Below are 27,141 nucleotides of genomic sequence, written 5' to 3'. Positions count from 1 at the left end.
GAAGAAAAAACTTCCTGTGGACCTACAGCAAGGCAGAGGGCAGAATAAAGTCTGAGAAGATAAATAGATGAAAATAGGCTTCAAAGAGCAAATATTTCCTTCTTCAGTTATTTCAGTTTGATCTGAAGGCATCTAGTATACTCAAAAACTTCCACTATTGTCATTTCATAGTGTTTGCTGTTCTGTTCATTTCAGCTCATATATTCATATGTTTGTGTTGGAATATATATCTATGGCTGAGTAACGTGCCTCAAATAATTCTACTTTAAAATATGGTTCTCCCAAATGCTCTTAATATAAAACAGTGGTTGTAGTCCTTCAGAAAGTGGATACATACTTGTGGAAAGCAAATGGAAACTGAGTTTTATTTGCAGTTTAAACCTATATTTTATTTTTTCAGTAGCCACTGTACTGTTCAAATACCAAATTGTAATGTAATTTTTCTTCATTTTATGTAATGCATTGTCACAACTCAGCTAGTAATATGCATGGTGGGTTTTTTTTCCAAATCACAAAGGCACTTTATACATAAATGATCAAACTTTCTGCACATTGCAGAAAGAATTGTCTCCATTGCAAAAACTTCTTGATGCTTCATTTTTTTAATTTTATTTTTTTGTGTCGTGTGACTTCATTCCTGCTTTGTGGCTAGTTATTTCCAAACTGTTAACTCACTTCTCAAGTAATGTGTTCTCCAGAGTTTGTTTTTTCATATTGATAAATGATAAAAGCAGCATTCAGGTAAAGTTTTGTGTATTCGTTTTCTTACAGGAACAAAAAATAATACTCAGTAGAAATGCTGTAACTTTAGCAAAAGTGTCACACTTAGTCTGAAGACTGTTTAATACATTTTAGTATACAGTTGCAGAGAAAGGCTGGTGGTTGGTTGCTTCTTTTTTGTGTCAGGGGAGGGGAAATGAAGTAGATGGCACAGCCTTTGTAGGTGTCATATATCTCACTGGTAGAAATAGTTGGTTTGTAGTGCATATAACCAGTTTCTTCTCACAGAGGGTCGTTTGCAATCTTTTGAAGTCAGGCCTTCTATCTGTGGTTCTTTAGTAATTTGGTTGTAGCGTGATTCTGCCTTAACCATCACAAGGCATTTTCTCTCTTCCTTGTCCCCAAATGCTCAACTTACTTTTCGGTACAGAAGGTGCACAGAAGAGATGAGGAGAAAATGCTGGAATGGGCCATCCTCTACAATCATCAGATGAATACTCCTCTTTCTGTAAGCCTTATTTGCCTTCTGTCCCTATTAGTTAAATATGAAGTTTAAATATTATCTTGGCTGCAAGAAAAGAGTAACTTCTGAAGAAGTAAGGGCAGAAACAAAGGACCAGCAGAATTGTTTCACTGTTTTTATACAAGGATATATTCCATCAGCCCTGTTATATTTTCACAAACTGTCATAATTCATGTTTGAGTATCTGTGTTGCTTTCCAAGCATGATGGTCAAACTGAGGTCTTACCAGTATCATGCAAAAGAGATGACTTGTGTTGTGTATGGTAAATGTCTTGTAAATGCATTCCAGGCATAGATGTATTTTTTTTAAGACTTTCAAATATATGCAGGTAGCTTATATTCTGTTGGAAACATTCTCCTTTTTCACTGCACTGCTTGCGTAGTAAGTTGTTTCCCATTTTGCATTCGTGCACTTGGCCTGTCAAATATAGTATGCCCCTGATGAATTTGGGTGGTAGATTGTTTCATGCCATTTTCCAGTCTGAGCTATGCTTAGAACCCTTGGATTCTATCCTTTACAATGTCTGCCACTCTTCCCCAAGTATTGCCACTGACTCATCCGAAGGATTAGTGCAGATACTGAATGAAAATGCTAAGGACATATTGATCTCATATAACAAGACACTTCTAATACCTTGCCCTTTGGTATAGCTTTTCAATTAAATGTGAAGTTACTTTATGGGGATTGCATATGTCGTAATTTTGCAGTCTGCTATTGAGTCCTATAGCAAAATTTCAAAAGCATTGCAACAGTTGAGATGATGCTTCCTTTTTTTCTTCAGGACAGGCTGTTTACTTTTCTAAAAGAAATATGCCTTCTTTTTTACTTTTTTGGATACTGAATAATCCTCATTGACTGCTTTAACAGCTTCTCAGCTGTGCCATTAATTTGCTTACTATCTCTCCAAGTGTCCAAGTGAGAGCAGTTGATCTGAAGTTGCTTAGATAGCACTATTTTTTCTGGTTTGAACTTTATACATCATAATTCTTAGAGAAATTTATTACTCTCTTAATTGTCCCACAATCCTGTCCTTTCCTCTAGACCATTGGTTAGTTGTGATCAAAACTATCCAGAATTATTTTAAACTTTTTATTCTATTTAGAGAGCTCTGAAACAATTCCATATTGTATATTTTGGGTTTGCAGTACTGAGATACTAGGAAATAATTTAGAAGATCTCTGTTGTGTACATCTGGGAATTTTTTTTCTTCTGTTCTTCTGATAACAGAAGTGTTCTTACAGAAATATCTAATCAAAATTTCAAGATACAGAAGAACACCTCACATAGTCTGATTTTGACAGTTGTTATTTGATCTTGCTAATCTCTCATAGAGAATTTCAGTAATCTTTTGTAAGCATATTGTTTGAAAGTTTGTGTGTGTGTGTATTCTGTTTGTATCTTTTCAGGCATAAACAAATTTAAAGTCAGATGGAGTAATTTCATTAAACAGCTCAAGGTGATTTCATGTGAAGGCTTCAAAAGTTGCTTATACTTAGCATTATGATTGGACTCAATGATATCTTAAAAGCCTTTTGCAACTTAAATGACTCTGTGATTTCACCAGTTTGCCTCCATGTTGGAAAAAAGGTCATCTGGGCACTGTGAGACATGTATTTTTACTATGTTTAAATAAACTAGGTTTGAAATACTTTTTTTTTTTAAATACCTTGTTCAGGTGAAGTCACTGCATCCATGATTAAATGTGTGAAATAAATACCTGACATAAGTACAGTCTTTGCAAACTGCAAGGTATGCTGCTTCCTGTGCAAAAGTGATTCAGTAATTAATTTCCTTTGTTACTCATTGGTAAAAATTAAATGCTACACTCGGTTCAAAAATGCTAGCCCTGTGATGATAGGAGGATGGAAATACAGCCTTTTTTCATCATCTTTTGTTTAAACATAAGGCATTTTTTCTTCAGCACTTTTCAACATATGCTAAAGTCAACTCTATTCCATGTTTAATATTTTGAAGTATGGAGCTACAGTCATGGTTCAGTTATTCGTGAGAGTCTTGTTTCTAGATCCACTGTGTCAGAAATGCAGTTCAGTTAAAGGTGTCTGTGAGTGCAGGCAGGTGGATTTGTCCCTTGTGAACAACACATAGGAACTGCTAATTCTGAGCTGACCTAGTTCTGATAGCTCTGTGTCACGCTCACTGGCATGTCACCTACTAACCATATTGTCATCACTGGGGAAAAAATAAAACTCCCCACTGCTGCCTACCATCGCCTCGTCTGTCTCACATATTTTTTATCACTATGTTTATTGTTTGATAAAATGGTTCTTTTGGTCACAGTACTAACTAAACATTAAGTATGAGATACGTAGAATTGCAGGTATTTTGGGGTTTTTTAGTTCCTTGTTTTCAGCACTAAGAAAAAACCCAGCTTCTGGAAGCTGATGGACTTGAAAGGAAAGCGATAAAGCAAATACAGAAAATTCCATGGAGGAGGTGGGTGGAGAAACGAACCAGATTCACAGTGAGAAAATTGTCAGAATGGTTAGTATTACTGTGGAGATCTCCCATGCCACTTGTCCCTTTTTCAGCTTTGCACCTGTCTCAGTAAGCAGTGCTTAGATCTATTCTCCCATCTTAGACAAGAGCAAGTATGGCAGGGGTTGCATTTGAATTTGCTGCTTTGTACAGTGTGGTTGCATGCTGTTTGCCAAGTTTTCCCAGCTTTCAGCAAGGGAGTTTGGAGGTGTCCTTCACTTCTTAATGTTTCATATTTCTTACTGATATAGCAGTATTGACACCAGTATTTTTCACTGAGATAAAGCCTTAAAAGTCTTAATTGCAGGGAAAAAAACCCATACTCTCTTTTGTGTTGAGATGCAGGCTGCACCTTGCTCATACAATGAAAGCTACAAGCTTCTTTTAAAGGACTCACCTATCCCATCTTCATGGGTTGATTTCTTGAGTCTGTGAATGTAAGGGGTCCAAAAAGACTAAAACATCCCACATTTGGGGGAAGAAACTGGAATACTTTATTCAACACACAAAGCGCTTATTTAAGAGTCTCGGGGGCCTAACATGCTAATAAGGAGGCCAGTTTATGCCAAGTAGGGGAATCCACAACCCATTAACATTTCCAGTAGCAGGGGTGACATAAGGGGCAAAAGGGATTTACATTTCTTGGATACAGTATTTACATTTGGGGGAAAAGAATTGATATTTCCAGTAAGCAGTATTGGGGGAGAATGGTTGGCTTTTCCCGAAATAAGGATTACACAGGGAGGGGAGAAAACAATGAGGCTTTTGCATGAACTGATAGTATCACAGCAGAGTCTCTCCATTTCCTGCTGGGGGAGACACAACAGTCCACAGGAATGAATGTCAATGGATCGTGTCTGGTCTTTTAAATGGTGGGTTTTTCTCCAGCCCCTGTGGCCCAAGGCTTCCAGCTCAACCCCATCAAGCCCCTTCCTGATGATAGCTGAGGTTCGACTCTTGCATGTGAACATCTCTGTAGAGAATATCTGTCTGAAAAACTGCAGAGGAATTGTGCTGGTACCATCCATCTCAGATCACTTTTTCTGTCTTTCTTCAGGGACCCCTCCTGAATCAAGCAATCAGTCTTTGCTTGTTGTGGGGTGCAACACCCCCACAGAGAGTATCAAATGAATTAAAAGAAAAGGGGCAGTATTTGGTTACTTCCTAAATCTAATAAAATGTTGTTTTCTGACTATTTTTGAGCAGATCAGCTTTTTTATGCTAACTATAGCATTTGTAATTCTTTCCCTGTTTACTTTTCAAAGCTGCTTGGAAATTGTCATATACTGGCAGGCATACTTATATATCGTTGTCAATTCTGAATATTACTACCCTTTCAGTATAAAGCTCTTGCTTTGTTTCTTTTTTTTTACTTGTTTCAATTAACAAATTGTTTATTGTAAGTAGCATGCTTCAGAGGCAGAGTGTAGAAGAGTATACTCTTAATTATGCTGCCAGCCTGAATAGCATTACAAGAAAACCAGGGATGTGACTGACAGGTATTTTGCCAATAAGAAAGTGAAACTTGGAATCAAGTGTACGTGGTAGAAAGTGACAAAGACCCCTCATATCTTAAATAAAGACCCTTCTAGTTGAAGGATCCAAGAGGTTTGGACATACTGTTATAAAATGTCAGGCAAAAAGTAATGTCATTTACTTAAACTCATGTGTTGAACTTACTAGGTTCACGTTATGAACTGCCTCTTGAAAGGAGGCAACAACCTTCCCATCTGGCTTAGAGAGGGAAAGATGACTTGGATGCAGTCACATCATTCTGAATGTGGTCAACTGGTCACTCACTGCCTCTGTCAGCTCTCACCCTGAATATTTATCCGTAATCCATAAAGACTTTTGAACAAGTATTCAATGTGCTGGGATTTTCTAATTTATGGTGAGAATCCATACGTTTTGCAATTTGTAGCTGTGACTGTGCAGAAGTAGTTGCATATCAGTACAGTAGAACTGACATTAGATTACTGGGTAGAGTGCAATATTTAATTCCTTATTTTCAAGTGGAGATACTGTATTCCAAGGCTTTGCAGACAGCACTAACTGGAAAAAGTCAGTTCCTTCTAAAGCATATCTCTTCTTTTTTCTAGGGCAATTCTCAGAGTTAGCAGGGCTATCTTCTAGTTTAAAGACTTGAGAAAGCTTAGGCAGACTTAGTAAAATGTCTAGACAGTTGAGCCTTAGCTGCATATTGTTGTAATTTTGAATTGGTTAAAAAGCAATAGTTCTTTTTTTAGGGTGCCAAGGTACCAAGCTCTGTTAAAGAGAACAGAAACATGACTTACAGTTGAAACATCCTTTTTCTAACTCTTTGTAGGGTTATACCGTACAATAAATGTGCTGCCTAGTTATGGAGCAGCCTGTCTGATTGTCACAGAGCTATTGGGTATGTTTGCCTGCCTCAGAGATTTGTTCAGCTTGCAAATGTAATGTTCATATTTTTTTACTTTTTTAATATATTTTAAAATGTTCATTATTAGCAAATGAGGTGGGTTATGTCAAATTATTATTGATGCCTAAACTAGCACAATATTGTTGCAAACAAGTACCAGACAGATCATGAGTAGAGGAAGACTGCATTTCTGATCAGCATGAAACTTTGAATGTAATGGCAGACCTCAAATTGCTCATCAGGAGAGAAGTTCACAAAGCTGACCTTTTCAAAGGGTAGAGAGTAAATTTAAGTGGAAAGATTAATGTTAAAATGGTCATGTCCTGTTCGCTATGTTTGTTCTATGCACATGTAATATTTTTGCCATCAGTATTTTTATTCTATTCTTACCACTTTCCATTTTAACAGTTGAACAACTGTGAGAGATAACTTACAATCCTGAAGTCATTTGACTTGTCATCTTAAAGGGTATTTATAAACTATAGCATTCAGGGAGCCCCCAGTGTTACTTTAAATAGAGAGTCTGCTTTTAGGATTAAGAAGAAAACCAGACTGTTTCATTTTGAAATGGGTTTTCTTAAGCAGAACTGTAATGATGGCTTATTTAAAACTCCATAAAAACAGGTAGCAAGCCTAACCATATTCTGTATTTTTGCATTATCACTGAAGACTGCATGAAAATGGTATGGCTTATGTTAAACGTGAAAAAGATGGTTTTCTCCTGCAAGTACAAGTAGCTTTATCCTCTTTGAATATTGGTCTATATTAACTGTTTCCTGTAGGCAGAAATGCTGCTTTTGTTATTTTAATTGTATTGAGTAGAGTAGGGTTTGTTCCACACGAAAAAAAAAGAGGTGTGGGTATCCTAACAGCCTATTGACTTAATTTCTGTCACGTTTTCAAATTCTGAACAATTTATACAGGATAATGGAAATTTGAGGGTAATAAGATGGAAAAAGAAACAAGCTATTTCAGTTAGAGAACTTGATAAGATAAGCAAGAAATATTTGTGATTAATGAAACAAGGTATTTAGAAATATATACTAGTTATTGACATGGACAGAAGAGGACATCATTGCTTGCAATCCTTAAAATGATGATAGTCAGGAGAAAGACCAGAATAAGTCGATTTGAGGTTCTGTGATAGTCAGGTTTTTACCTTTAATTGCATCTGATTTGCTAAATACAAGCAATACAAGCATTAGATTACAAAGTGCATGATGGAAATTATTTACAGAGGGCACAAGAACCTATAGTCATAATCTTTTTTTTTAATGTTGCAGGCATCTGGGTGGTTGTAACATATGAGGGTGTGCTTCCCAATGCAACATCTGATTAGTCACTAATTTAGTAAGGAATGTCCTGGCACGGTTTTGTTGAAGCATGTGAGCCTATCAGCAGAATAACATATTCTTTTACTCAACATACAGTTGAGTAAAACAACTCAGCTGTTTTGAAACAAACATGACGGTATTCCTTCCCCGAGTCTCCTTTTTTCCTCGTATTTCTTACTGGCAGAAAAAATGTTGCATGTTTACTTACTAAAATATATTTCATGCCTTAATTTTTTTAATTAATATTCCAAATATTTTAGAGTCTAAATAACACTCCAGATCAGTTCTATAAAGCTATAAGTCACTGAGGAAAACAGAAAGTGACACATGCTCATTATGATCTGCATGTTCTGCACATTTCCACACTCCTTGAATACAGATGATCAAACATATTAAGGAGACCAGTTTAACAGAAATTTTCAGAGATATATATTTGCTGTAGCACAAAACCATGAAAGTTCTCTCAAGTCCATTTGCTTGTTGTGGCCACAGTGCCTTATGACATACACTTCCTTTCCCTAACTTAGATTTGATATAAAAAGGATGATAATCTTTCAGAAATTCAGCCTTTTTTTCTGAGCGGTTGAATTGGTATTACAGTTAATAGATCACCAATGTAGTTGTGGCCATTGAGGTTACTATAGGTCAGTTTATAGTGGGAGGTAATGCTTAAGAGAATTTCACAGTGAATATAAAAATATCCACTCTCTGTGCTGGAACTATTCTGACAAACGTACTCATAAGCGATCTGAAAAGGCAGTAAATAGTGGGATGGCCATGTACCAAATTATTCAAAAAAATGAAGCAAGGACCAACTATGAAGAATTTCAGAAGATCCTTACAGGATTCTTTCACACTGAAATAGAATTTGAAATTCAGTGTAGGTAACTGTAAAGTTATGCAGAAATACCAGTACTAAATTCACATATAAAATAGTAGTGTGTGAAGGTGACTGTAACCACTCATGAATAAGATATCTTCTCAGAAAATCAGTGTTGATCAACAGACTAAATCTACTGTTAATTATCAGTAAAAAAGACATGCAGGGCAAAAGTAATCACAGCCGCATGACACATTTAAATCTGTTGTATGTCAAAATCCTGAATACTCTGTGTGGGTCTGTTCTGCTACCTCCCAGAAAAAGATACAGGAGAAGAAAAGTCCAGAGCAGAGCAACAAGGTAGATCAACTATACAGAACTATTTCCATATAAAGAACAAGTAAATGAGGTGTTTTTTTTCAAAAGAGAAAAAGAATAATTAAAACGAAACATATTGGAGCTCTCCAAGATACCATAAGGAACGTGCCTTCTCTCTCACACTATTGGAAAGAGGAGGCATCAAAATAGCAGGCTGAGGAAAAATAAAAATAAGTAATTAAGCTTTAGAAATCCTTGACACATGATTGTTGTGAATATTAGAACTATACGTGGATTAAAATACAAATCACAGGACAGTTTTTAAAGAAAAACAACTGAAGGCTATTAAAAATAAAAAACCTGTGGGTTTGAAAGTCCCTGATTTGCAGATTGTTGGACCATCTATTGTGTTTTATGGAAGTGTCATTATGTATTTTCCCTTATTATTATTTTGTTTCTTAGGTATCCTGAGGTATTTGGTTTTGACAACCACCATGGCACAGGGCTAGATGGAGCTTTGGCTGACCCAGTGTAGCTGTTCTTGTAAAAAGTGTTACAAGAATTGACTTTTTATTCAGTTAAGTGACAAAGTAAGACTGAAATAAATATATCTGTTTATTTCTGCATTTGTATATAATTGTATATAAATATTTAAGTCTGAGAAATCCCAGAAGGGCACGTGAGATAGCTGTTGCCCAATTTTAGACTGAGTGTCTGTTGCTACCAACACATTCCACAGAAGTTGCAAGGTCAGCGTGTACCGTAAGATCCTGCTCTTTTTGCATTTAGGCATGAGACCAGAGTAATAAAATCAAATCAGAGCAGTAATACCTGAGGTTTGCATGTCTGATCCTTAAAAAAGTACTGTTCTAAACATTTTTAATAGCTTTTAGCTGAATACATGTGGAGCTTTTCTTAGAACACTAACTGAGATGTCTGAACAATTACTGTATGAAACAGTTCCCATTGTGAGTTCACCATAGGCAAACGATTTTCCTAGGATGTGTACCTTGACAATTTCTGTCCTAACTGGTTAGCTGAATTAGGTATTTTTTATTATTATCAAAGTCTCAAAATGTGGGAATTCAGCTGAAATCTCAATATGATGATAAATAGAAATTTCTGAAAAGGACACTAAGCAGAATTTGTTGTTAAAGTTTCAAATATTTTGCTCAAAATCCTTCTAGATGTACCTTGGAAAAAACTTATTTCTTCAATCAGCAATCAAACTCAAACCATACTGAAGAGACTTTTTTTTGTAAAGAATAATTTTAGCAGGTGGAAATTAGTCTTCTGGGGCTTTCTTTGTCAGTCACTGAAATGAGATGAAGAGAAATACAGGTTACCTGAAAAGCAGTTGAAAAATTATATATTTAAAGTACTCTGAATGTTTCCCAAACAAATTATTTTGGGGATTGTGGGGGGTTTTTTGTTGGTTTTGGTTTTGGGTTTTTTTGTTTGGGTTTTTTTTAGTGCTTTGAGTTTTTTTTAATAAGAGAGACTCACTGGACTAAAGTAAAAGCCTGCGTAGAGTGTTACTTTTTTCACCCTTCTACTTACCTTCCCTACAACAACATCTGTAGGAACATCCAGGGAGTTGGGCTTAATGATCCTTATTCAAGATTCTGAAGGAAACAGCAAAAGCTGTGATAAAATATTGTGCATTTTACAGATTGAATAGATGTGTATGTATTTATATATAAGTAACTTCTAAATTGAAAGCTTATTTTTTCAGTCTTCTAGCACCAAATTGTACTATTAAAATGTATTTCATAAAGCTTAACAAAAAAGATTCTGTAGAAGTCTTTAAACATCCACTAAAAAATGAGGGAAAAGAAAGTTTTAGTGGTGATAGGAGCTGCTGTTGTGCTGTGCAAAACAGCGTGGTGCATACATGTGTTCTAAATCACCTTATGAAATGGATTGAATTTAATTAAAATTATTAGTGAAGGAACAGGAAAAGGAAAATTTGTATTTTATACTTCAGGACAAAAGCCTTGCTAACTGAAGTTAGTTTGGCTTCCCAACAGTTCTTTCAGCCCCTCAGCAAAATGTCATGCATACTATCATCTTCTCGAGGCAGGGTGAAGGTTATCAGGTGCTCAGCACTTCTGGCTGAGTGTTCTGGCAGTGCTCACCCGACCAGTTCAGGGGATTCCTCTAGATCACAAATCAACATGTGCCCTTGCTGACAAACAGGTTAAGCTGCAGGTCTTCATCGATCATCATTCCTCCTCTGAACCTTTCTTGACTTGCATTAGCCCAAGAGCCATTTGACGTTCTAGTTTTTTGGGGGGATGAGTGCGATTGCAGGAGGGGACTGACTTCTCCTTTGCAATCTTGGCTATCCCCTTGCCTTTTCTGTGGAGCTGTGTGGTGTTTCATTGGTCTCCCATATCTTTAAAATGTGCAGTTGTTTCTCAGAGGGCTGGATGTTGAAAGAGTAGAATGTTTGTGGTTTGACAAGTATTCACTTTGGAGAAACTCTGAAGAAATTGGTTTATCCAGTTTATCCAGAAATTGGTTTATCCAGGATAAAGTTAGTTTTGTTTTAATCAGTACACTCAGAATTAACCATCTTATTTAGTTTGCAGTTCTGTACATGTATGAATTGCTGTTGTGTGAAGTATACTGTTGCTTCATATAATGTAGTTCTGCTTTTTCTCATTATTACCTATCTATGTTGTTGTAAGTGATACTATGTAGAAATATTTTCTTTAAGTTTTGATGTTAGCATTTAACAAGTTTGTATGTCTGTTTTCTCTCTTGAGCTGGCAGAGTTATAATGTGAGATCAAAAGGTAATATGAACTGTGGTGAGGGGCTTCTATATTTTCTTAATACTCTTTTTTAAACAAACTGGTTGATCAGCGTACACAAATATGTGCCTTTTAAAGTGGCACACACTGACATTTTTTCCCTGATTGTAGTTCATAAATACTTTAAACTTTTTTTATATAAATCTACATGTTACTCTTTTCTTTATAATTTATCAAATTTGCTAACATGCTGTTACAGGTGTTGCAATTGGAAAGTACTGGCATGTAGCATACAGATTACCAGTTGCTGCATCAGATTAAAATATGGCCTTGAAACTGAGTCACATTAGTGACAATTTAATTATCTTTTTTTTGTTACAGTTGCACAGTTGTACAAACTACCACATTGAGACTGCATAAAGACAATGCTGTTGCAAAAAGCTCTTTATAAAGGGAGTGAATATTATTAATATGTCTGATGGTAAAATTACAAACACTGGAGACTTCATCTCTTGTTACACAGTAAATGAACTACTAGATAAGACGTTGGTGTTAATAAGTTGATAAATTAACAGTATCATTTAGTCATCTGTCTCGCTTTCTCTATATAAGCATTGAAAAAGGCTGTGGACCTTAAGGAATCAAAATGAATCATACTTAGTATGAAAACATTTGGCTAGCAATTCTGAATATTAATCAAAACTTTGGCTCTTTGTGCTGGGACATAAGAATAGGGTTGATGTCAGTAAAAATTATTATAACTGTGTGCTGTGCTTACATTATAATATACTTGAAGTCCTACAGTTATTCATCCCTAAGCTTCTAAGGTCTAATTCGGGGCTGGTGACCTGGACTTTGATCTAGTTATGGCTTGCAATTGCAATAACCATTCTCTGGAGAAATTTTCTTACGTTGCACTGAAGAATAAATTATATGACTAGATGGAAAACTGCCTCATATCCTCTTGTTCATAGGACGATTGTAGCAGTGAAATAATGGTGGGTTGTCTTAGCAAACTGTGAGCATACCAGCAAAATCTTTTAAAAATAGGCACTGTCAGTATGTGATCTGAGTGTTCTAATTATCTTAGAGATTCTATGTAGCTGAGTGATTTCTTATCTTCTTAATTGAATTACAAATAGACTTGTCTTCTAAATGTACTTGTATAGAAAACATTACAAACTTCTCAGATTTGTGCTTTAACTCTTTATATCAGTACTTTTGAAAACTATTTTGAAGTCCTCATGCATTTTTTTAACCAATATTTTCAAAGGAAGCTGACTTCATTGTGTAGCTATCTCGCTGTTTGGTCTGCCTTTCATATAGTTCATTTTTTTTCAGTAGGAAAAGAAACCAATTGCTGAGAAAAATCAGATTCAGATTGCTACAAACCAAAGGAGACAGGGAGATGGGCAGGTTTCAGAATCTTGAGTAGCATGTGTACCTAAGGAAAAAAACCTGCATTTTAGTGTGACTTGACTGAATTACAGATCATGATTATAGATGAACTAGTACATAAGCACTTTTGTAGGTTTAGGGTAAATAATTTCATGAAAATGTATGAAAAGGATTTTTGGAAAATTTGGGGAAAATATTCAGTTATCTTTAGCAATTGCTCAGATCATTGCTAGGTAGGTTTAGGTTTTTTGTTTGGTCTTTTTTTTTTCTCCAAATATTTGTTTCTTTTATAGCTATTTAACAAGATCCCATGGCCAAAAAGTCCCAGAGCAGTTGAGATTTTCACCCCTAGTGGTAAGATCTTCTACCTTCCTGTCTCCAGCTCTTCTCTGTTTGTGACATAAATCCAGCATGATCTGTCATATTTGTATAGAGGAAAATTTGCTATCTTCATGTTACTAAAATGTAATATTTTGCTTTTTAAACTGCAGTTGAAGTGTCTCTTACTCCCTTTAACTCTTCTTTCTGCTTGTGTTTGAAACTCAGAAATACTCTTGTGCATCGTGGAGCATTATTATGCGTGCTTTGTGACGAAACACTAAAACCTCACAGTGACAATTCATTTTTGCTGATATAAATCAGGTTTTGGTGTCTGTTGATAGTGAGTTTGCTTTCATACTCAATTTTTTATGATTCTTTAAAAATATGTATTCATATGCTTTGTTCTGCCCAGTATTTCTTGCATGTGGTTGTTTAGCTTTTTGAATGTTGCATTACTTTTTTTATGTCAAAACTGGATGCTGTTTTGTTTGTGGTTTTTTTCCTGAATATGCAACTCATAATTTAAAAAATGTTTTAACAATTAGTTATTTTGTCCAGGTAAAAATAAGAATCCTGTATAATATGCAGAATTCCATGAAGAGAGAAAGAAAGTACTTTTTTTGTTTACTTTTATTGGTCTTCGACTGTTGAAGGATTTTATTTTTTTTTTTTTGCAATCCTGATCCTAGGTACAGCTAAATAACAAACTACATTTTGTTTGTAATAGGTGTCTTCAGCTTTTTTAGCACACTGCTTACCAGGTTGTGGTTACACCTGATGTAATACCCCAGCAAATAACTGAGCATGTTCAGTAGGTCCATTTTCATGATTTTTCATTCACACTTGTATGAAAGGCTTCCTCTCTTATAAACAAGGCTCCTGTGTATATATTATAATGTATGGGGAGATCTCGAAGTTAAGGAAATATAATAAGCATTTGCAATTCGAAGTGAGCTTTACGTAGAAAGAATCAGGATAGGTGTCATTCAGCAAATTTGGATGTTGAAAATATGTGAAAATTGGTCATGCCCTTCAAATTGATGAATCACAGAATATGCTGAGTTGGAAGGGACCCACCAGGACCATAGAGTCCAACTCTTAGCCCTGCATGGGACCATCCCCAAAAATCACACCATGTGCCTGAGAACATCATCCAAATGCCTCTTGAACTCTTGTCAGGCTTGGTGCTGTGACCCCTTCCCTGGGGAGCCTGTTCCAGTGCCCAACCACCCTCTGGGTGAAGAACCTTTTTCTAATATCCAACCTAAACCTTCCCTGACACAACTTCAGGCCTTTGCTCCTGTCACTAGTCATCACAGAGAAGAGATCAGTGCCTGCCACCCCCTTCCCCTCACAAGGAAGTTGTAGACTGCGATGAAGTCTCCCCTCAGTCTCTTCTTCTCCAGGCTGAACAGACCAAGTGACTTCAGCCACTCCACATATGGCTTCCCCTCAAGGCCCTTCACCATCTCCGTTGCCCTCCTTTGGGCACTCTAACAGCTTAATACCTTTGTTATACTGTGGTGCCCAAAAGTGCATACAAAGGTGAGGCCACACCAGTGCAGAGCAGAGTGGGACAATCCCCTCCCTCCACTGGTTGGTGATGCTTTGCCTGATGCCCCCCAGGACATGGTTGGCCCTCCTGGCTGCCAGGGCACTGCTGACTCATATTCAAGTTGCCATAGACCAGGACCCCCAGGTCCCTTTCCATGGCACTGCTTTCCAGCATCTCATTCCCCAGTCTGTAAAAACATCCAGGATTGCCCCATCCCACGTGCAGAATCCGGCAGTTTCCCTGGTTGAACTTCATATGGTTGGTGCCCATGAAGTTGAGGTCTCTCTGCAGGGCCTCCCTGTTGAAGAGCACAGGGCCTAAGATGGAGCTCTGTGGAACTCCACTAGTGACAAGTCTCCAGTCTCATGTTACCCCCATTCACAGAGGGTACTTTGTGCTCAACCTGCGAGCCAATTACAGTAATGTGTGTGTGCTTATAAATACAGAAAGGTACACACACAAATGTGATCAGTATATTCAGTTCTATATTGAAAAAGGTGGGAATATTCTATTTTGGGATACTTCATGTATGTTATTAGTATGATTTTTTTCAGTAGCATTAAAAGGGATTTCAAATTAGTTTTCATCCTAAACATGCCATTGACAATGATGGTAATTTTTAAACCCATGCTCTTGCTGAAAATAACATCAACATAAACCATCTACAAAAAGTAAAATGCTAGCCTTTAAATTCCTTCTGGAAATACAAGCTAAACTACATTTTCTTTTGGGAGTGTGATTTTTTTTTTCCTGTCAGTTGAGGATTTTTAGGATGTCTTTAAGAGTACAACAGGGTGTTCATAATTTTTTCATCCACATTATTAGAAGTGAGTCTTGTTCACAGCTGAATAATTAGAACAGGGTTATATGTTGAAAGCACCAGCTAACTCTCCTTTTAGGTGAGGAGAGACATAGAAGGCAGTAGTGATTGTGAGTAGTTCTGGAGCTGGTTGACCAGCTAAAGTGTGCCATAGGCTGACTAATTAAAATCTTTGAAAGCTTGCAGCCTGGGTGAGACACATTATCTACCACACAATGCCAGATGACACCCTTGCACTCCACATGGACAACACGCTGCCTTTTACCTACCTCCTAAAACCCTGGAGCATCTTCAGTATCTATCTAAGTATGCACAGCAGTGCATGTGACACTATTTCCAGTCCTCTCAGCTATTCAGTAAGGCTGCTTCCTTGTCTCTGGCAAGAACGTAGCTTTATTTCACTTCTTTCGCTGGAGACTTCTGCAGGCCTTGGTGCCTGCCTGTAAAAGGAAAACTTCTGATCTGCATGCCAGCACATCTTTTGGAATGTCTTAATACCTGACAGTAAAGAGCTGTTGCTCAACGGCTCTCAAGCAAGTTTTCAGAAAGGTTTAAAAGAGGTCTGCTTAAGTGAAAACAGGGCCATGGAGATGAACAGAAGTAAGAAGCATTGATTCTTTAAGTTATCCAAATAACATAAGGAAGACCAGGTACTCTGGAAAGCTGTATGTAAAAGTAACAACAGCCAACAGAGCACGAGGAACAACTCACAAAAAGAGTCAAAATGTGTAAATAAAATGTAAAAGTATGCCCGCACTGGGTGTAACTCTGTACATTCCTGGTGTTTTCCACCTTAAATTGGTTATAGTAAAAATAGCAAGAGTTTGCAAAAGAATTGTCAGGATGTTTGAGGCCATGCAAGAACTTATATGTATGAAACAGATGAGCAAAATAGGGCTTTTAAAGCTGACCAAGAGTAGGACACTGTCAATGGAATCTTTTTCCTCTTGACTATAAAGCCAGGGGCTTCCATGTTAATTCCAGAAGTAATAAGACTGGGGAGAGGAACTCGCAGTAAGGTAGATGAGGTTGTTCTTTCTGTTAAGAAATGAACAGAGTAAAGGGGAGGGAAAATTTCAGAAAATGCTGCGTATGAGAAGTGAGAGAGACATAGCAAGCCTGGAAGATAGCAGCTCAGGCAAAGAGGTTGCTGAGAGGAGCACAGATTAGTCATGTGATTTGGGGCCTCAAAAGTGGCAACAAAGAACTTAGAAGGGACAGAGAGGACTGACCCAAGTCCACTGCAGTTCAGAGTGCAGAGCTCAACTGCAACTAAGCAAGGAAGTAAGAATGTCCTTGAAAAGTAACATGGGTAGAGAAAGAGCTTTTCCTTCCTCAGTTCTGTCATTTCTAGTCACTTTGAGTTTTCCATATTGAAAAAGTTTAAAACTGATTTTTAGCAATGCTAAAAATGGTGAGCTCTTTTCTAAGCAGCTTCACCTTTCAATTTTGCAGTCCTATCAAAGAAGAATATGATAATGGTCTCCAAAAATGATAAATTGCTGTGAAAAGCTACAGAGAGTTAACTGTTATCTACCTATTTCAGTATAAGACTTCTTAGAAACCAGTTGAAATGGCTAGATTGGAGCAAACAAAATTGTGTGGGGTTTGGTTGGTTGTGTTTTTTTTGTTTCCAAACAGTATGCAGTTAAGCTGCAGATGTCCTTGCCATAAGATGTTATAGGTGCTATCACAGCCCAGAAATCCCCCCAGAGCTAAAAAAACAGGCATCACTGCTGGTTCAAAACTCCACAAGTTGGGAGTCTAGAAGATTATCTATAGAAGGCAGCAGTGCATTATCCCTTGGCCGTGCTTCTGGACACGGGAGGAGATGGCAGAAGCCCTTTGGCCTGATTCAGTACAGTATGTTTGTTCACGTCCTGCTGTTCCACCCAAGTGATCTTGAAGAGGTTATTCCGTCTTGTGCAGCTGTGAAATAGTCTGGAGCCCGATCTGCTGGAAAGCTCCAGATGGGCCAATACAAGCTCTAATTCCCTTGGGTGCAGAAGTATTCAGAATGATAAAAAAAATGAGATTAATTTTTTAGATAGTCCTCTTTGTGTTACTGGGAAAAATACTTCAGTGTGATTGCAGTTCTGCTAATTAGGCGCTCATCCTGTTCTGAAGTCTGATTTGCAAAAGTGATGAGCAGTGATACCAGTAGAAATTAGTCTTTGAGTATTGAAGTTTTAGAAAGTATTTTATAAATGCTCTACTTCCAAGCTAACGGGTCCTTGACATTTTAGATAGGTATTCATTTAGTAGACAGTTTTGAACTAATCTTTCCAGGTTTTGTTTACGAATAAGTACATCAGGTGATATTATCCTCCTTACCTCAGTGAGGGCTGAGAAGAATTCTAAGGAATTGTAAAAGTAAACGGTGAACCATTTTTCTGCTGTGTACAGAGTGTGACAAAGAAATGAACAGTCCAGAGCTGTACTTGAAGAGTTTGGAGTTCATCAAGTTCCAAGACTGACATACAGGGACAGACATGATACTGAAAGCTTTTCAGCTTCTGAGTGTGATCATCAAATGCATTAAAATGAAATATTTTGTAAAAGGCATTTTACGTAGTAAATATATGTGGCTGTGTAAGAGTATGCTGCAATGAATGTTAAACAAAAGCAACCCCAAGTTGCACAAGGGGTTTAATTTTTTTTGCTTTCATTTTGCTCACATTTAAATTTTGAATGATGCTTTTATGTGTTTGTAGATTTCAGTTATTTCTTTTGCTTCTTTTCACAATTGGAAGACTTCAGAACTTTGGTCTGAAGATGAAGCCGTCATACAAAATTGTTTTATTAATTAAGATTTTTGAATTTAGCAGCTGTGTTTCAGGGTAAGCTTGAAGAAAATTCAGCTCTTACTTATTTCAGCTATAACTATCATAAGTTATAGAAAGAAAAAGAAAAGAAAAAGAGGACTATGTTGGAATATGAAGGTATTGGTGATCATGGAAAGTTTCAGTTGTAGGGCAGGAATGAATACTTACATATATATTGCATTGCATAATTTAGACAGAGGGCTCCGCTCTCGTTCTTTTTCTAGATCTTACTTTTGAAGAAATTTATATTAAAAAAAAAGAAGAAAAGATAGAATTTATAGTTTTGAAAGCTAAGCAGCTCTCCAGAAATGATGTATTATTCACAATGCACCAAATAGAGCTTACCAAATCAAAGATATATGGCATACCTTTTTTTTCCAGCTTCGTGTATTTCTTTTAAATTTATTTTTAACATGTGATGTCCCCAGGACAATTCCTACTGTCTCATGAAGGAGAGACAGGTGTAAATCTTGCTGGATTCCTTCCTAGAAATAAAGATTTCTATGTGAAGACCTCTGGATGTAATATTTATTTCAAAATACACTAAGAACAACAGGTCAACCTGTTTAATGAAAGAAGGAAGCAGTGCTGAGCAATGTGCTGAACAACGTACATATGAGATCCTTGGAGTCTTGGACTGTGTGACAAAGCTTCACCAGCACAGATAAGGTTGCTGGGGTGTTGAAAATTAATAGAGACGTAGCTGGTGTAGCTGGAGTGACAGAATCCCTGTCATGCATGCAGCAAAACGCCGTAGGAGGAAATCCATATGTCAATTCACCTTAGATTGTTCGCAGAAGTAATCAAAGTATTTTGGCAGAAAACCTCTTCCTGTCAGCATACTTTCATTTTTGAGGACTCTTCCAGCATAATTTGCAGGTATCCCTATGATAGCTAAGACTATCATAGATAGTGGTAGATAAGCTTGGAATCAGAATTTAAAACCAATGCAATCAATAATTATTGAAAACTTCTCTTCCTATTCCTTATTTTAAAAAATTACCAATTGTGGATTTTTTTAATCTGTGAATTTAGTAATTAAAGAATAATTTTGCTGCTTCTGACAGCTTGTGACTGACACTTTGTGGGGAAGTAAAAAGGTATTTTTTATACTTAAGAGTAAGCTCTTTGTTCTCATATTTTTAGGCCTATCACTTTATTAAAAGTTTGTGTCATTACACTTCCTATCATTTTGGTGCTGCTTATTTACAACTGAGAAAAGTGGCAGATGTTGAGGAAGATTTCCAGTGGAAGCAGAAAAATAAAATGTACTAACTGGGTGGTGATTCTCCCTCACATGACCAAAAGGAAAACAAACTGTTTGGCTTTTGGCTGTGCTTGCTACTGAACACCCTGTCATAGTGTGTGAGGTGAGTCACGACCTGTTTATTTATAGCTGTGGCCAATCAAAGCTGACCGCTCTGAACTTCATTCAAGACCAGCAGGCACTTAGGATGTCTTGTAAACATTTGCTCTCTGAGCAAGGAGCATTCTTCCTGGCAGAGAGCAGGACAGGTGCCCAGGTGGTGGCTCCTAAAACACAAAACAGAATAGAAGATTGTGACCTGGATTATCTAGATTGGTAGAAAGAAAGAGAGTTCCTTTTTACATCTGAAATGCCAGACAGTGAGGATCTGGGACAAGATGACAGGTACTGTACGTTGCTTGCGATGTTCTCGTGCAGAGCAGTAAGGACCGAGGCTTCATGTAATTAATCTGTGTGCACTCCCGAGTGCTCAGCCTGAGATCAGTTTTCTCTGCCTTGTAACAGATCATCTGCTTCTTGAGGGTTTTGCCTCTAAAGCTAACATAAGGCTTCTTAGGAGAGAAATAAGAGTCTTAATGTCTGCGTAGAGGTTAAATTGTATAGCTCTTAGGTATTTGTTGAACTAAAGCTGTAGGGAGGAAAATACTGTGTGGTTCCTACCTAGTCACTTTTCGCAACCATGGGACAACTTACAAGCCTCAAAATGTCAGGCACAGAAATAGTTTAGTTGGAGCCATGCTACTGAGAACTGTAACTCATTTCTATGAGATAGGGCACTGTGTCCCTTTGCCTATCTTTTTGAAGTTTAGCTTTTAACTTAATTAGCTTTATAAAACCAATGGTCAGGACAGGAAAAAAGTAGTTGGATCTAAAACTTGATAACAATTCAACAAATACTGTTTTCTCAAATATGATCCAGCACATTCCTATGAAATAAATGCACTAAATAAATTTAGCTAAATAGATTTTAAAATAGGTATTTTAGAAGTTGATGTTATTGATGTTTGGCTATGACAGAGTTTATAATCTATGTCTTAAAGTCCACATGTGTTTTCCATAGTCTGGATGCTAATCAAAATGTTAGCTCTAAAATGGTGTTAATGAAATGCTTGATATTGCAAAAAAGTATTTTTGTCTTGTGTGTAGAATAGAATTTATTTAGAAGTTAGTTAACAAAATGTCAGAATATAGAGGCAGATTTAAGGAATTACAAGGATTGAAAATGAGCATTTCATTATGGCTTTGGATTTGATTTCTTCTAGTTAAATTTAAATATGAACATTTATGTGGATGTTTTTCTAGTATGTGTGTCAATGTGAGATGAAATACAGGAGACACCTCTGGTTGTCTGTTGTAGAGCAGCATACTCAGGCACAGCCACCTAACTGGGTGAGTGTGGGTGAATGGATCCCCAGGGGTGTAACTGTGTCTCTGCAGGGGTGGGGTCACCTACGCATTTCCGTTTGCAGGGGTATCAAAGTTGTGCCCTATATATGACATAGATTAAAATTAACTGTAGTAGCAGGTAGCATTTCTTCTTTTCTTTTAAGGAAATGTTGAACTCATTACTGGTAATCATCAAAGTGTTAATTGCAGTTCTTTAAAAAATGTTTAGCAACATCTCCAGTTTGTTCAGTTGTATATCTTTCAATAAAGGAAACAGGAATATGTGTGACACATTAAAAAAGGAAGTTTCAGCTTTGTAATAATATCTAACTTATTTTGTTCACAATTCTTTCTCTATAAAGACTTGTAGCAAGCTTTGACAGTTAAACAGAAGTAAAACTAGGCCTAAAACTCTTAAGACTTCTTTTTCTCTTAAAGTTCTTGGGGTTTTTGTTTTGTTTTTGAAACAAAAACGATGAACTGTTCTAGAACAGTAACCTGAAAAAGAATGATAACAGGGCCTGCTCTGCCCATTTATAATTTTTGAAGCTACAATCAAATTAATTGACCCCTCATCCTTTTGTGTCTTTCCTAATGAGCAAAAAGGTTTGAGAAAAAAGTTTAATCAGAAGGTTCCGTTTTTTTTTCTGAAATTAATTTGCCTTTTTGTCTTGGTCATAACAAATAGGATATAACCAGAGGACATTCCTACAGAAGTGCTAATGAGATTTAGTGGAAGTCAGAATATTTTGGTCCAAGTTAAACAAGAGGGAATAGAAGGAGGAGCTATGGGAACTCTACTGGAACACTATGGGAACTGTACTGGAGCAATTAATCTTAGAATTGCAAAAGAAGAAATAGTAATGTAAATGTACAGATAATGAGGTAATTTTAAGGGCACACTGAATCAAAGCTGAGGCTTTATATACTGTAAAAAGGACAGCAGTGGTATTTTTGTAGAAGATGCAGAATGGGCTTTGTTCCCAGATTGGTTTCAGCACACTGCACTACTTGTAGCTCCTTCTTACATGCAAGTACTTCTTACATGCTCTCTCCTCTTGAGTTCATGTCCTACTTCAGAAAATATGTAGTATTGTGTCACAAGTGTGTTTCATGAATATAGTTACATCAGAGTTAAATATGTGGCATTGGTCAATAGTCTGTTAGTCATACTGTGAATTTCAATGAACAATAAGCAAAGAAACAGAGGCACAAATACTTCCTAGTAAGGCTAGTAAAAAAGCTAGGGAGTGTGAAGATTAGGTACCCACTCATATCTTCTGTTTTGTTTTGTCATATGATCCTGGGTGGTAACAGATGAAGAGCAGTGAGGAAATACGTGGCCGAAGGTAGAGGATTGAAAACAATTTACCATAAGGAGGTATTTTCCCCCAGTAATTCTTTATCATCAGGTCCCCTACAGTTTTAGTGTAAGATGGTATAATGGTTGTTTTTTTTTTTAAAATTGACAACTCATGAGGAATCTAATGATGGTCAAGAATGTATAAAAGGTACTGTGAATAATCAGTCCTGAAGTGGTGGAAGCATATGGCTTTAGGTGCTTCAGAGAGATACCAACATCGTAACAATGTCTGTTGTTCTAATCGCCCTCACCTGCCTATTATTGAAAAGGATGGTGCACTAATTGGCCAGAACCTTTTATGACTTGAATTAAAATGGGAGAGAAAGCTACATTCTTTTGGACCAGTTGATTTTGAACTACAGTTTTATAGTGCATGACCTTTCCCAGCATCTGCTTGGGCTTAGAAAAATGAAGATCCAGTTTAAAGTCAAATCTGCATGTTATTTATTTACTCAAAGCATGTTAATTTGTAATTATAGAATAATATTTGCTTCTTCTGCTAGTATTAGTTAATAAAACCTAAAGTATTTTATTTTCTTTTGTGATTGAATTCTCTGCATAAATGGAAGGAACAAGTTGTTAGCTCATGCCAGGAACTCTCATTAATACAGTATTTCCTCAGAGTAAGGAATAACCTACTCCTATAAAGTACATTAAAACCCTTTGAAAAGAGTCAAAATGAGGTTTTGCACAGAAGGAGTTAAAGCCATCTTGTCATGTTACACAGAAAGTCGGTTTTATGTTTTTGCAGGTTAAAAGTATTCTTTGGCACTTGAAAATCGAGTTTTCCTTTTTTGTGCAGCTGCCCTGCAACTCAGAGAATGCTCAGCTCATCTTTCCTAGCTGCTTGACTTTGAAAGGCCTTGAACTTGGAGTATCCCAGCTGAAGAATGAGGAGGCTGTGAAGGAGGAAAATTAATTGATTTTGTGAAAAATGGTTAACAGAGTTGTCTTTGCAGGAGAAAAATAAATCCCAAAGAATTGCTTCCAACAGCTGGGCAGATCTGTTTAAAGTTCTGCAAATGGAACTTTATACTCTTGTTGATTAGGAAGGCATTTCCTTACTTTTCTGAACAAAAATAATGCAAAAAAAAAGTCTTTTTTATGTAACCAGTTTTTGTTAGAAGCGGGAAGCTGACCGAGAAGATCCTAGTGCTTGTACTGTCTTGGTAAAAAGACAACAGCACATAGTAATAGCACTGTAGTCTTTGCTAAACAGAAAGAAAGTCTATAATAGTATTTACATGTCAGTGAAACACTCAGTTTTCATGCAAAGAGATGCTTTAAAAATTGACTAAATCATGAGTTTGGACTAATAGCACTTGACTATCAGATCACGTTTTGAATGACCTCAAACTGCAGTAGTAGCTGGTGTTCTTCTCAGGGGAGCCGAACAGGAGTATTTCAAAGGAAGAGTTTCCCATGAGAGCTGGCCTACCAGTTTGCTTATGAGAGTCTCTCTAGAGGAGCTGGACAATAAAATGCCCCAAATTTAGTTAGAGTATATTTTGTTTGGTTTAGCAGGATATTCAGCAAAAGGTGACAATATTTAACATGCTATGTTGAGGAACTTGTGTACTGGAATTGCCTTCAAAAAAGCTGAAATTAACCAGTTTGAGTTTGGTCAGCTAAAGAAAGACAGTGCAGCTCCTTATTAAGACTTATAAGATGACTGATGTTATACCTGAATAGAAGAGATGAACACATTCCCTACAAAATACAGTCCTGGTAGTAATGGGTCATTTTCTATTTTTTTTTTTTTAAGCAATCTGTTGGAAAAGATGAGTTTCCCTGTCTCTTTGCAGAACACTTCAGTGGATTTTTATAAGAATAGAATTGCTTTCATTTTCAGAAAAGTTTGTTCTTGACTGGTAATATAAGCAGTAGAACCACCTTCATTGATAGGATCGCTGATTGCCTAGCAGCACACCAGTGGTAAAACGTTCCCATGTCAGTTGAAGAGAAGAAAATATCATTATGACTTTAGTTCAACACAGCGTGCAGGAAGTGTATAGAGTCAGGGATGAAAGGTTGCTTATATTATGTTTTGTTAAAAGTCACGTATCCTGACTGGTCTGCTGTGCAGTCCATTGAAAAAGGCACATCCAGCCTTATCAAATGCTGATGATTTAAACATATTTCTTGTACAGTAATATTACAAAAAACATCTTCTTGGTCAGGAAATACAAAGAACATGCATGTTACTGAAAGCTGTGAAATAACATCTTTGTTTCAGCTTTTTATTCCACATCTACCCCTGAAAAAAACAGTAACAGCAAATTGGACTGATTCACTGTTAATAAAAAGCACAAAACTGAAGTGTTAGATAATAAGGTCAGGAGAAAATACTTAAAAAGCTTGAGAAGCAATGTTGCACAGTATTAACAATTACTTTAGGTGTTACAAATAATGTATTTGAACTACAGGAGATATGATAATTAAAAGAGATTTCTTAACTGGGAAATATTGTTAACTGCTCTTTGAGGTTGATACTACATTCTCCGGCTTTAATTTAAAAACAAGATCTATCTGTATATCTTAGAGATTCCAAATGTGTCCAAGCCTCAACACTGAAGGGATGGTCAATTGTGATCAGTTAAAGGATGTTTGCCATAGTACTACACATTGCTGAGCCTAAACCTGTACAGCACCTACAGATTAGCAATGGGAAATAAAGTGCATATGGATATCTACAAGCTGGAGAGATTTCTGTTAGAAAAGCTTGGTACAGTTTGTAGCAAGAAGGTTGTAGATGAAGGTTCTTCCTGAAGTCTGAGAATGGTTGTATATGTGGATGCTTCCTGTATTGCTTTTTCTTTCAGTGACACAGCATCCTTTTGTGGAAGTCTTTGAAGCAAGCAGGATTTTACATGGTGCCCCAGTGATTCATTTAAATTGCAGGTCTTGTGGACTAGGTCATAGCCACATGACACAAATATAATTATTTTAGTATATTTAATGATTGCATAGGATCCAAAAGTGGCACAGGATAAAGCACGGTTCTCCATAATCACCTTCAAAATTAGCCACGTATGTCATTAAGATGCTATGCTGTGAGTTCAGTGGTGCTGCCCATTCTGTCTTTCCACATAGTGCACATAACATCCACAAATTTGTTACATTGTGTTTCAATAAGGCTAATCAATAGTGCATTGTTTTCTACTACACAATTCAATAGTAGATTTTAGACAGTTTGCTATTTGCACTTTAATACACTTAACTGTAAAATGTGCTTTTTACGCTATTTTATATTTTGGAGAGGATAACTGCATCATTATGATCACTTCCCTCTGCAGTGAGGTGACTTCTTTCCTCATAGAAGGGACCTGTTGAAGCTCTGAAAAGGTAAACCTGCTTGATTGGGTTTTGCTAACAGTTTTTACTTTGGATTTCATTTGGTTAAATTTCATACTGAACTCCTGGTTGCCTGCTTGTCCTCAGACATCCAGTTCCCTTAAGTTACACCATTCTGTAAGTTCTAGATACACTTTTTAAAAAGCTAGAAAATAGCCATATTACCTATTACTAGATTTACATATCTTTGGGAATGTAACTTTCAACTCTTCCGCCTTGACTAATACATTCTAAGTTACCCTTAAAATTACAGTCTGTACCGGCTTCAAGCATGTGTGGTTACAGTTGGGAAATCAAGAGGGTTTAGAAGCTCTATAATTACTAACTCTATGTTTATGTAGGTGCAGTCCTTCAGCTCTAGCGCATCATGATGTACTCTGTCACTGCTGCAGTTCTGAGTAGCATATCTACAGGAAGATACATATAAAACTGTATACACATAATTAAAAAAAATCCAGCACATCACGAAAAGATCTTTAAACCAGTAACATGAGATCTGCTGACCTTTCTGAGAGAAATGTGATGGGGCTTTGCTTGAACAGATGTCTAGATACAAAATGAGAGCATGACACCATCAGTCATTTTTAGAGAATGTAACGCCACTGACTGTTCTGGCCAGAGTTTGTGACTGTGATCGGTGGAAGCGTCTGGGCAGGAGTGTGTTTTGGTAGGCTTTTTTGCAACTACCAGGCAACAGAGTATGTATTTGCTCAGTTGTAGAAATGAGGCCATAGGCAGTCAGAAAGATATGAGTAATTTATTTTCTTTCTGAACACCCTCAGTCTTACTGACAGTAGTTTTAGAATGGAAGTGTAGCACTTCATATCAAACTCAGGATAAGTGATGGGACATAAAACTTTCTTCTTTCTAAGTTGTGCACAAAAGCCTTTTAAGGTTTTCAGGGACTGTTGGCTGCTTATATCCCAAAAGGAGCACCTGGACAGGAGTACCAAAAGCTGTTTTGGCAGGAAGTATAGGGTTCTCATTTAAGTCATTTATTAGGGTACTGTAAGTTAACTCCACTAATATACAGGGGCATGACATAACCTCTCTATCTTTGTATACACACCACTATATGTTGTACAGACGGTTATATGATGGACCTCCTTTCTTTCTCACTCCCCCTTCACCAAGATCTCTCTTGGTTTCCCCTTGTTCAAACCCTCTGGTCTCCGGGTAACACTGCAGTTCAAGTAGGCTCTGGGAAAGATGTCACCAGGGCTGGTAGTTGTTGAGAGATGTGAACAAGAAGAGGTAGCACATGCATCTGATTGTCACACTGAAGATCAGCAAGCTGACTTTCTTACACCACTAATTGTGTAAGAACAGAATAAGGCTTCAGAATAGTTCCTGGCGTTCCCTGCAAATTAGAAAACTGTGGCTATAGTAGAAATGACAAAGATGTCTTATGATTTCTTGTGGCCTAAAAAAACCTGCCAAGTATTCTTTTGTGGAGCTCAGTTGAGGGTTTGCAGTATTTT

At 36.9% G+C, this 27,141-nt stretch overlaps 1 protein-coding gene across 2 annotated transcripts in view; it reads left to right on the top strand.

Annotated features, from left to right (window-relative positions):
* The window catches only part of RETREG1 (reticulophagy regulator 1), a 62,168-nt gene that overhangs the window by 22,446 nt on the left and 12,581 nt on the right, over positions 1-27,141 (top strand). Inside the window, exon 1 of one of the 2 annotated variants that reach the window (XM_027681789.1) lies at positions 19,732-19,941. The exons of the other annotated variant lie outside the window; for it this stretch is intronic. Coding sequence (XP_027537590.1) covers positions 19,907-19,941 — 35 coding nt within the window. The 5' untranslated portion in view covers positions 19,732-19,906. Of the gene's footprint in view, positions 1-19,731; positions 19,942-27,141 lie in introns of those variants that run through there. 2 annotated transcript variants of the gene reach the window in all.

Source organism: Neopelma chrysocephalum, unplaced genomic scaffold, assembly GCF_003984885.1.
Source record: "Neopelma chrysocephalum unplaced genomic scaffold, ASM398488v2 Primary Assembly neopelma1_22b, whole genome shotgun sequence".
NCBI lineage: Eukaryota > Metazoa > Chordata > Aves > Passeriformes > Pipridae > Neopelma > Neopelma chrysocephalum.
Note: the sequence above shows the minus strand (reverse complement) of the source record. Positions and strands in the feature narration are given on the sequence as shown.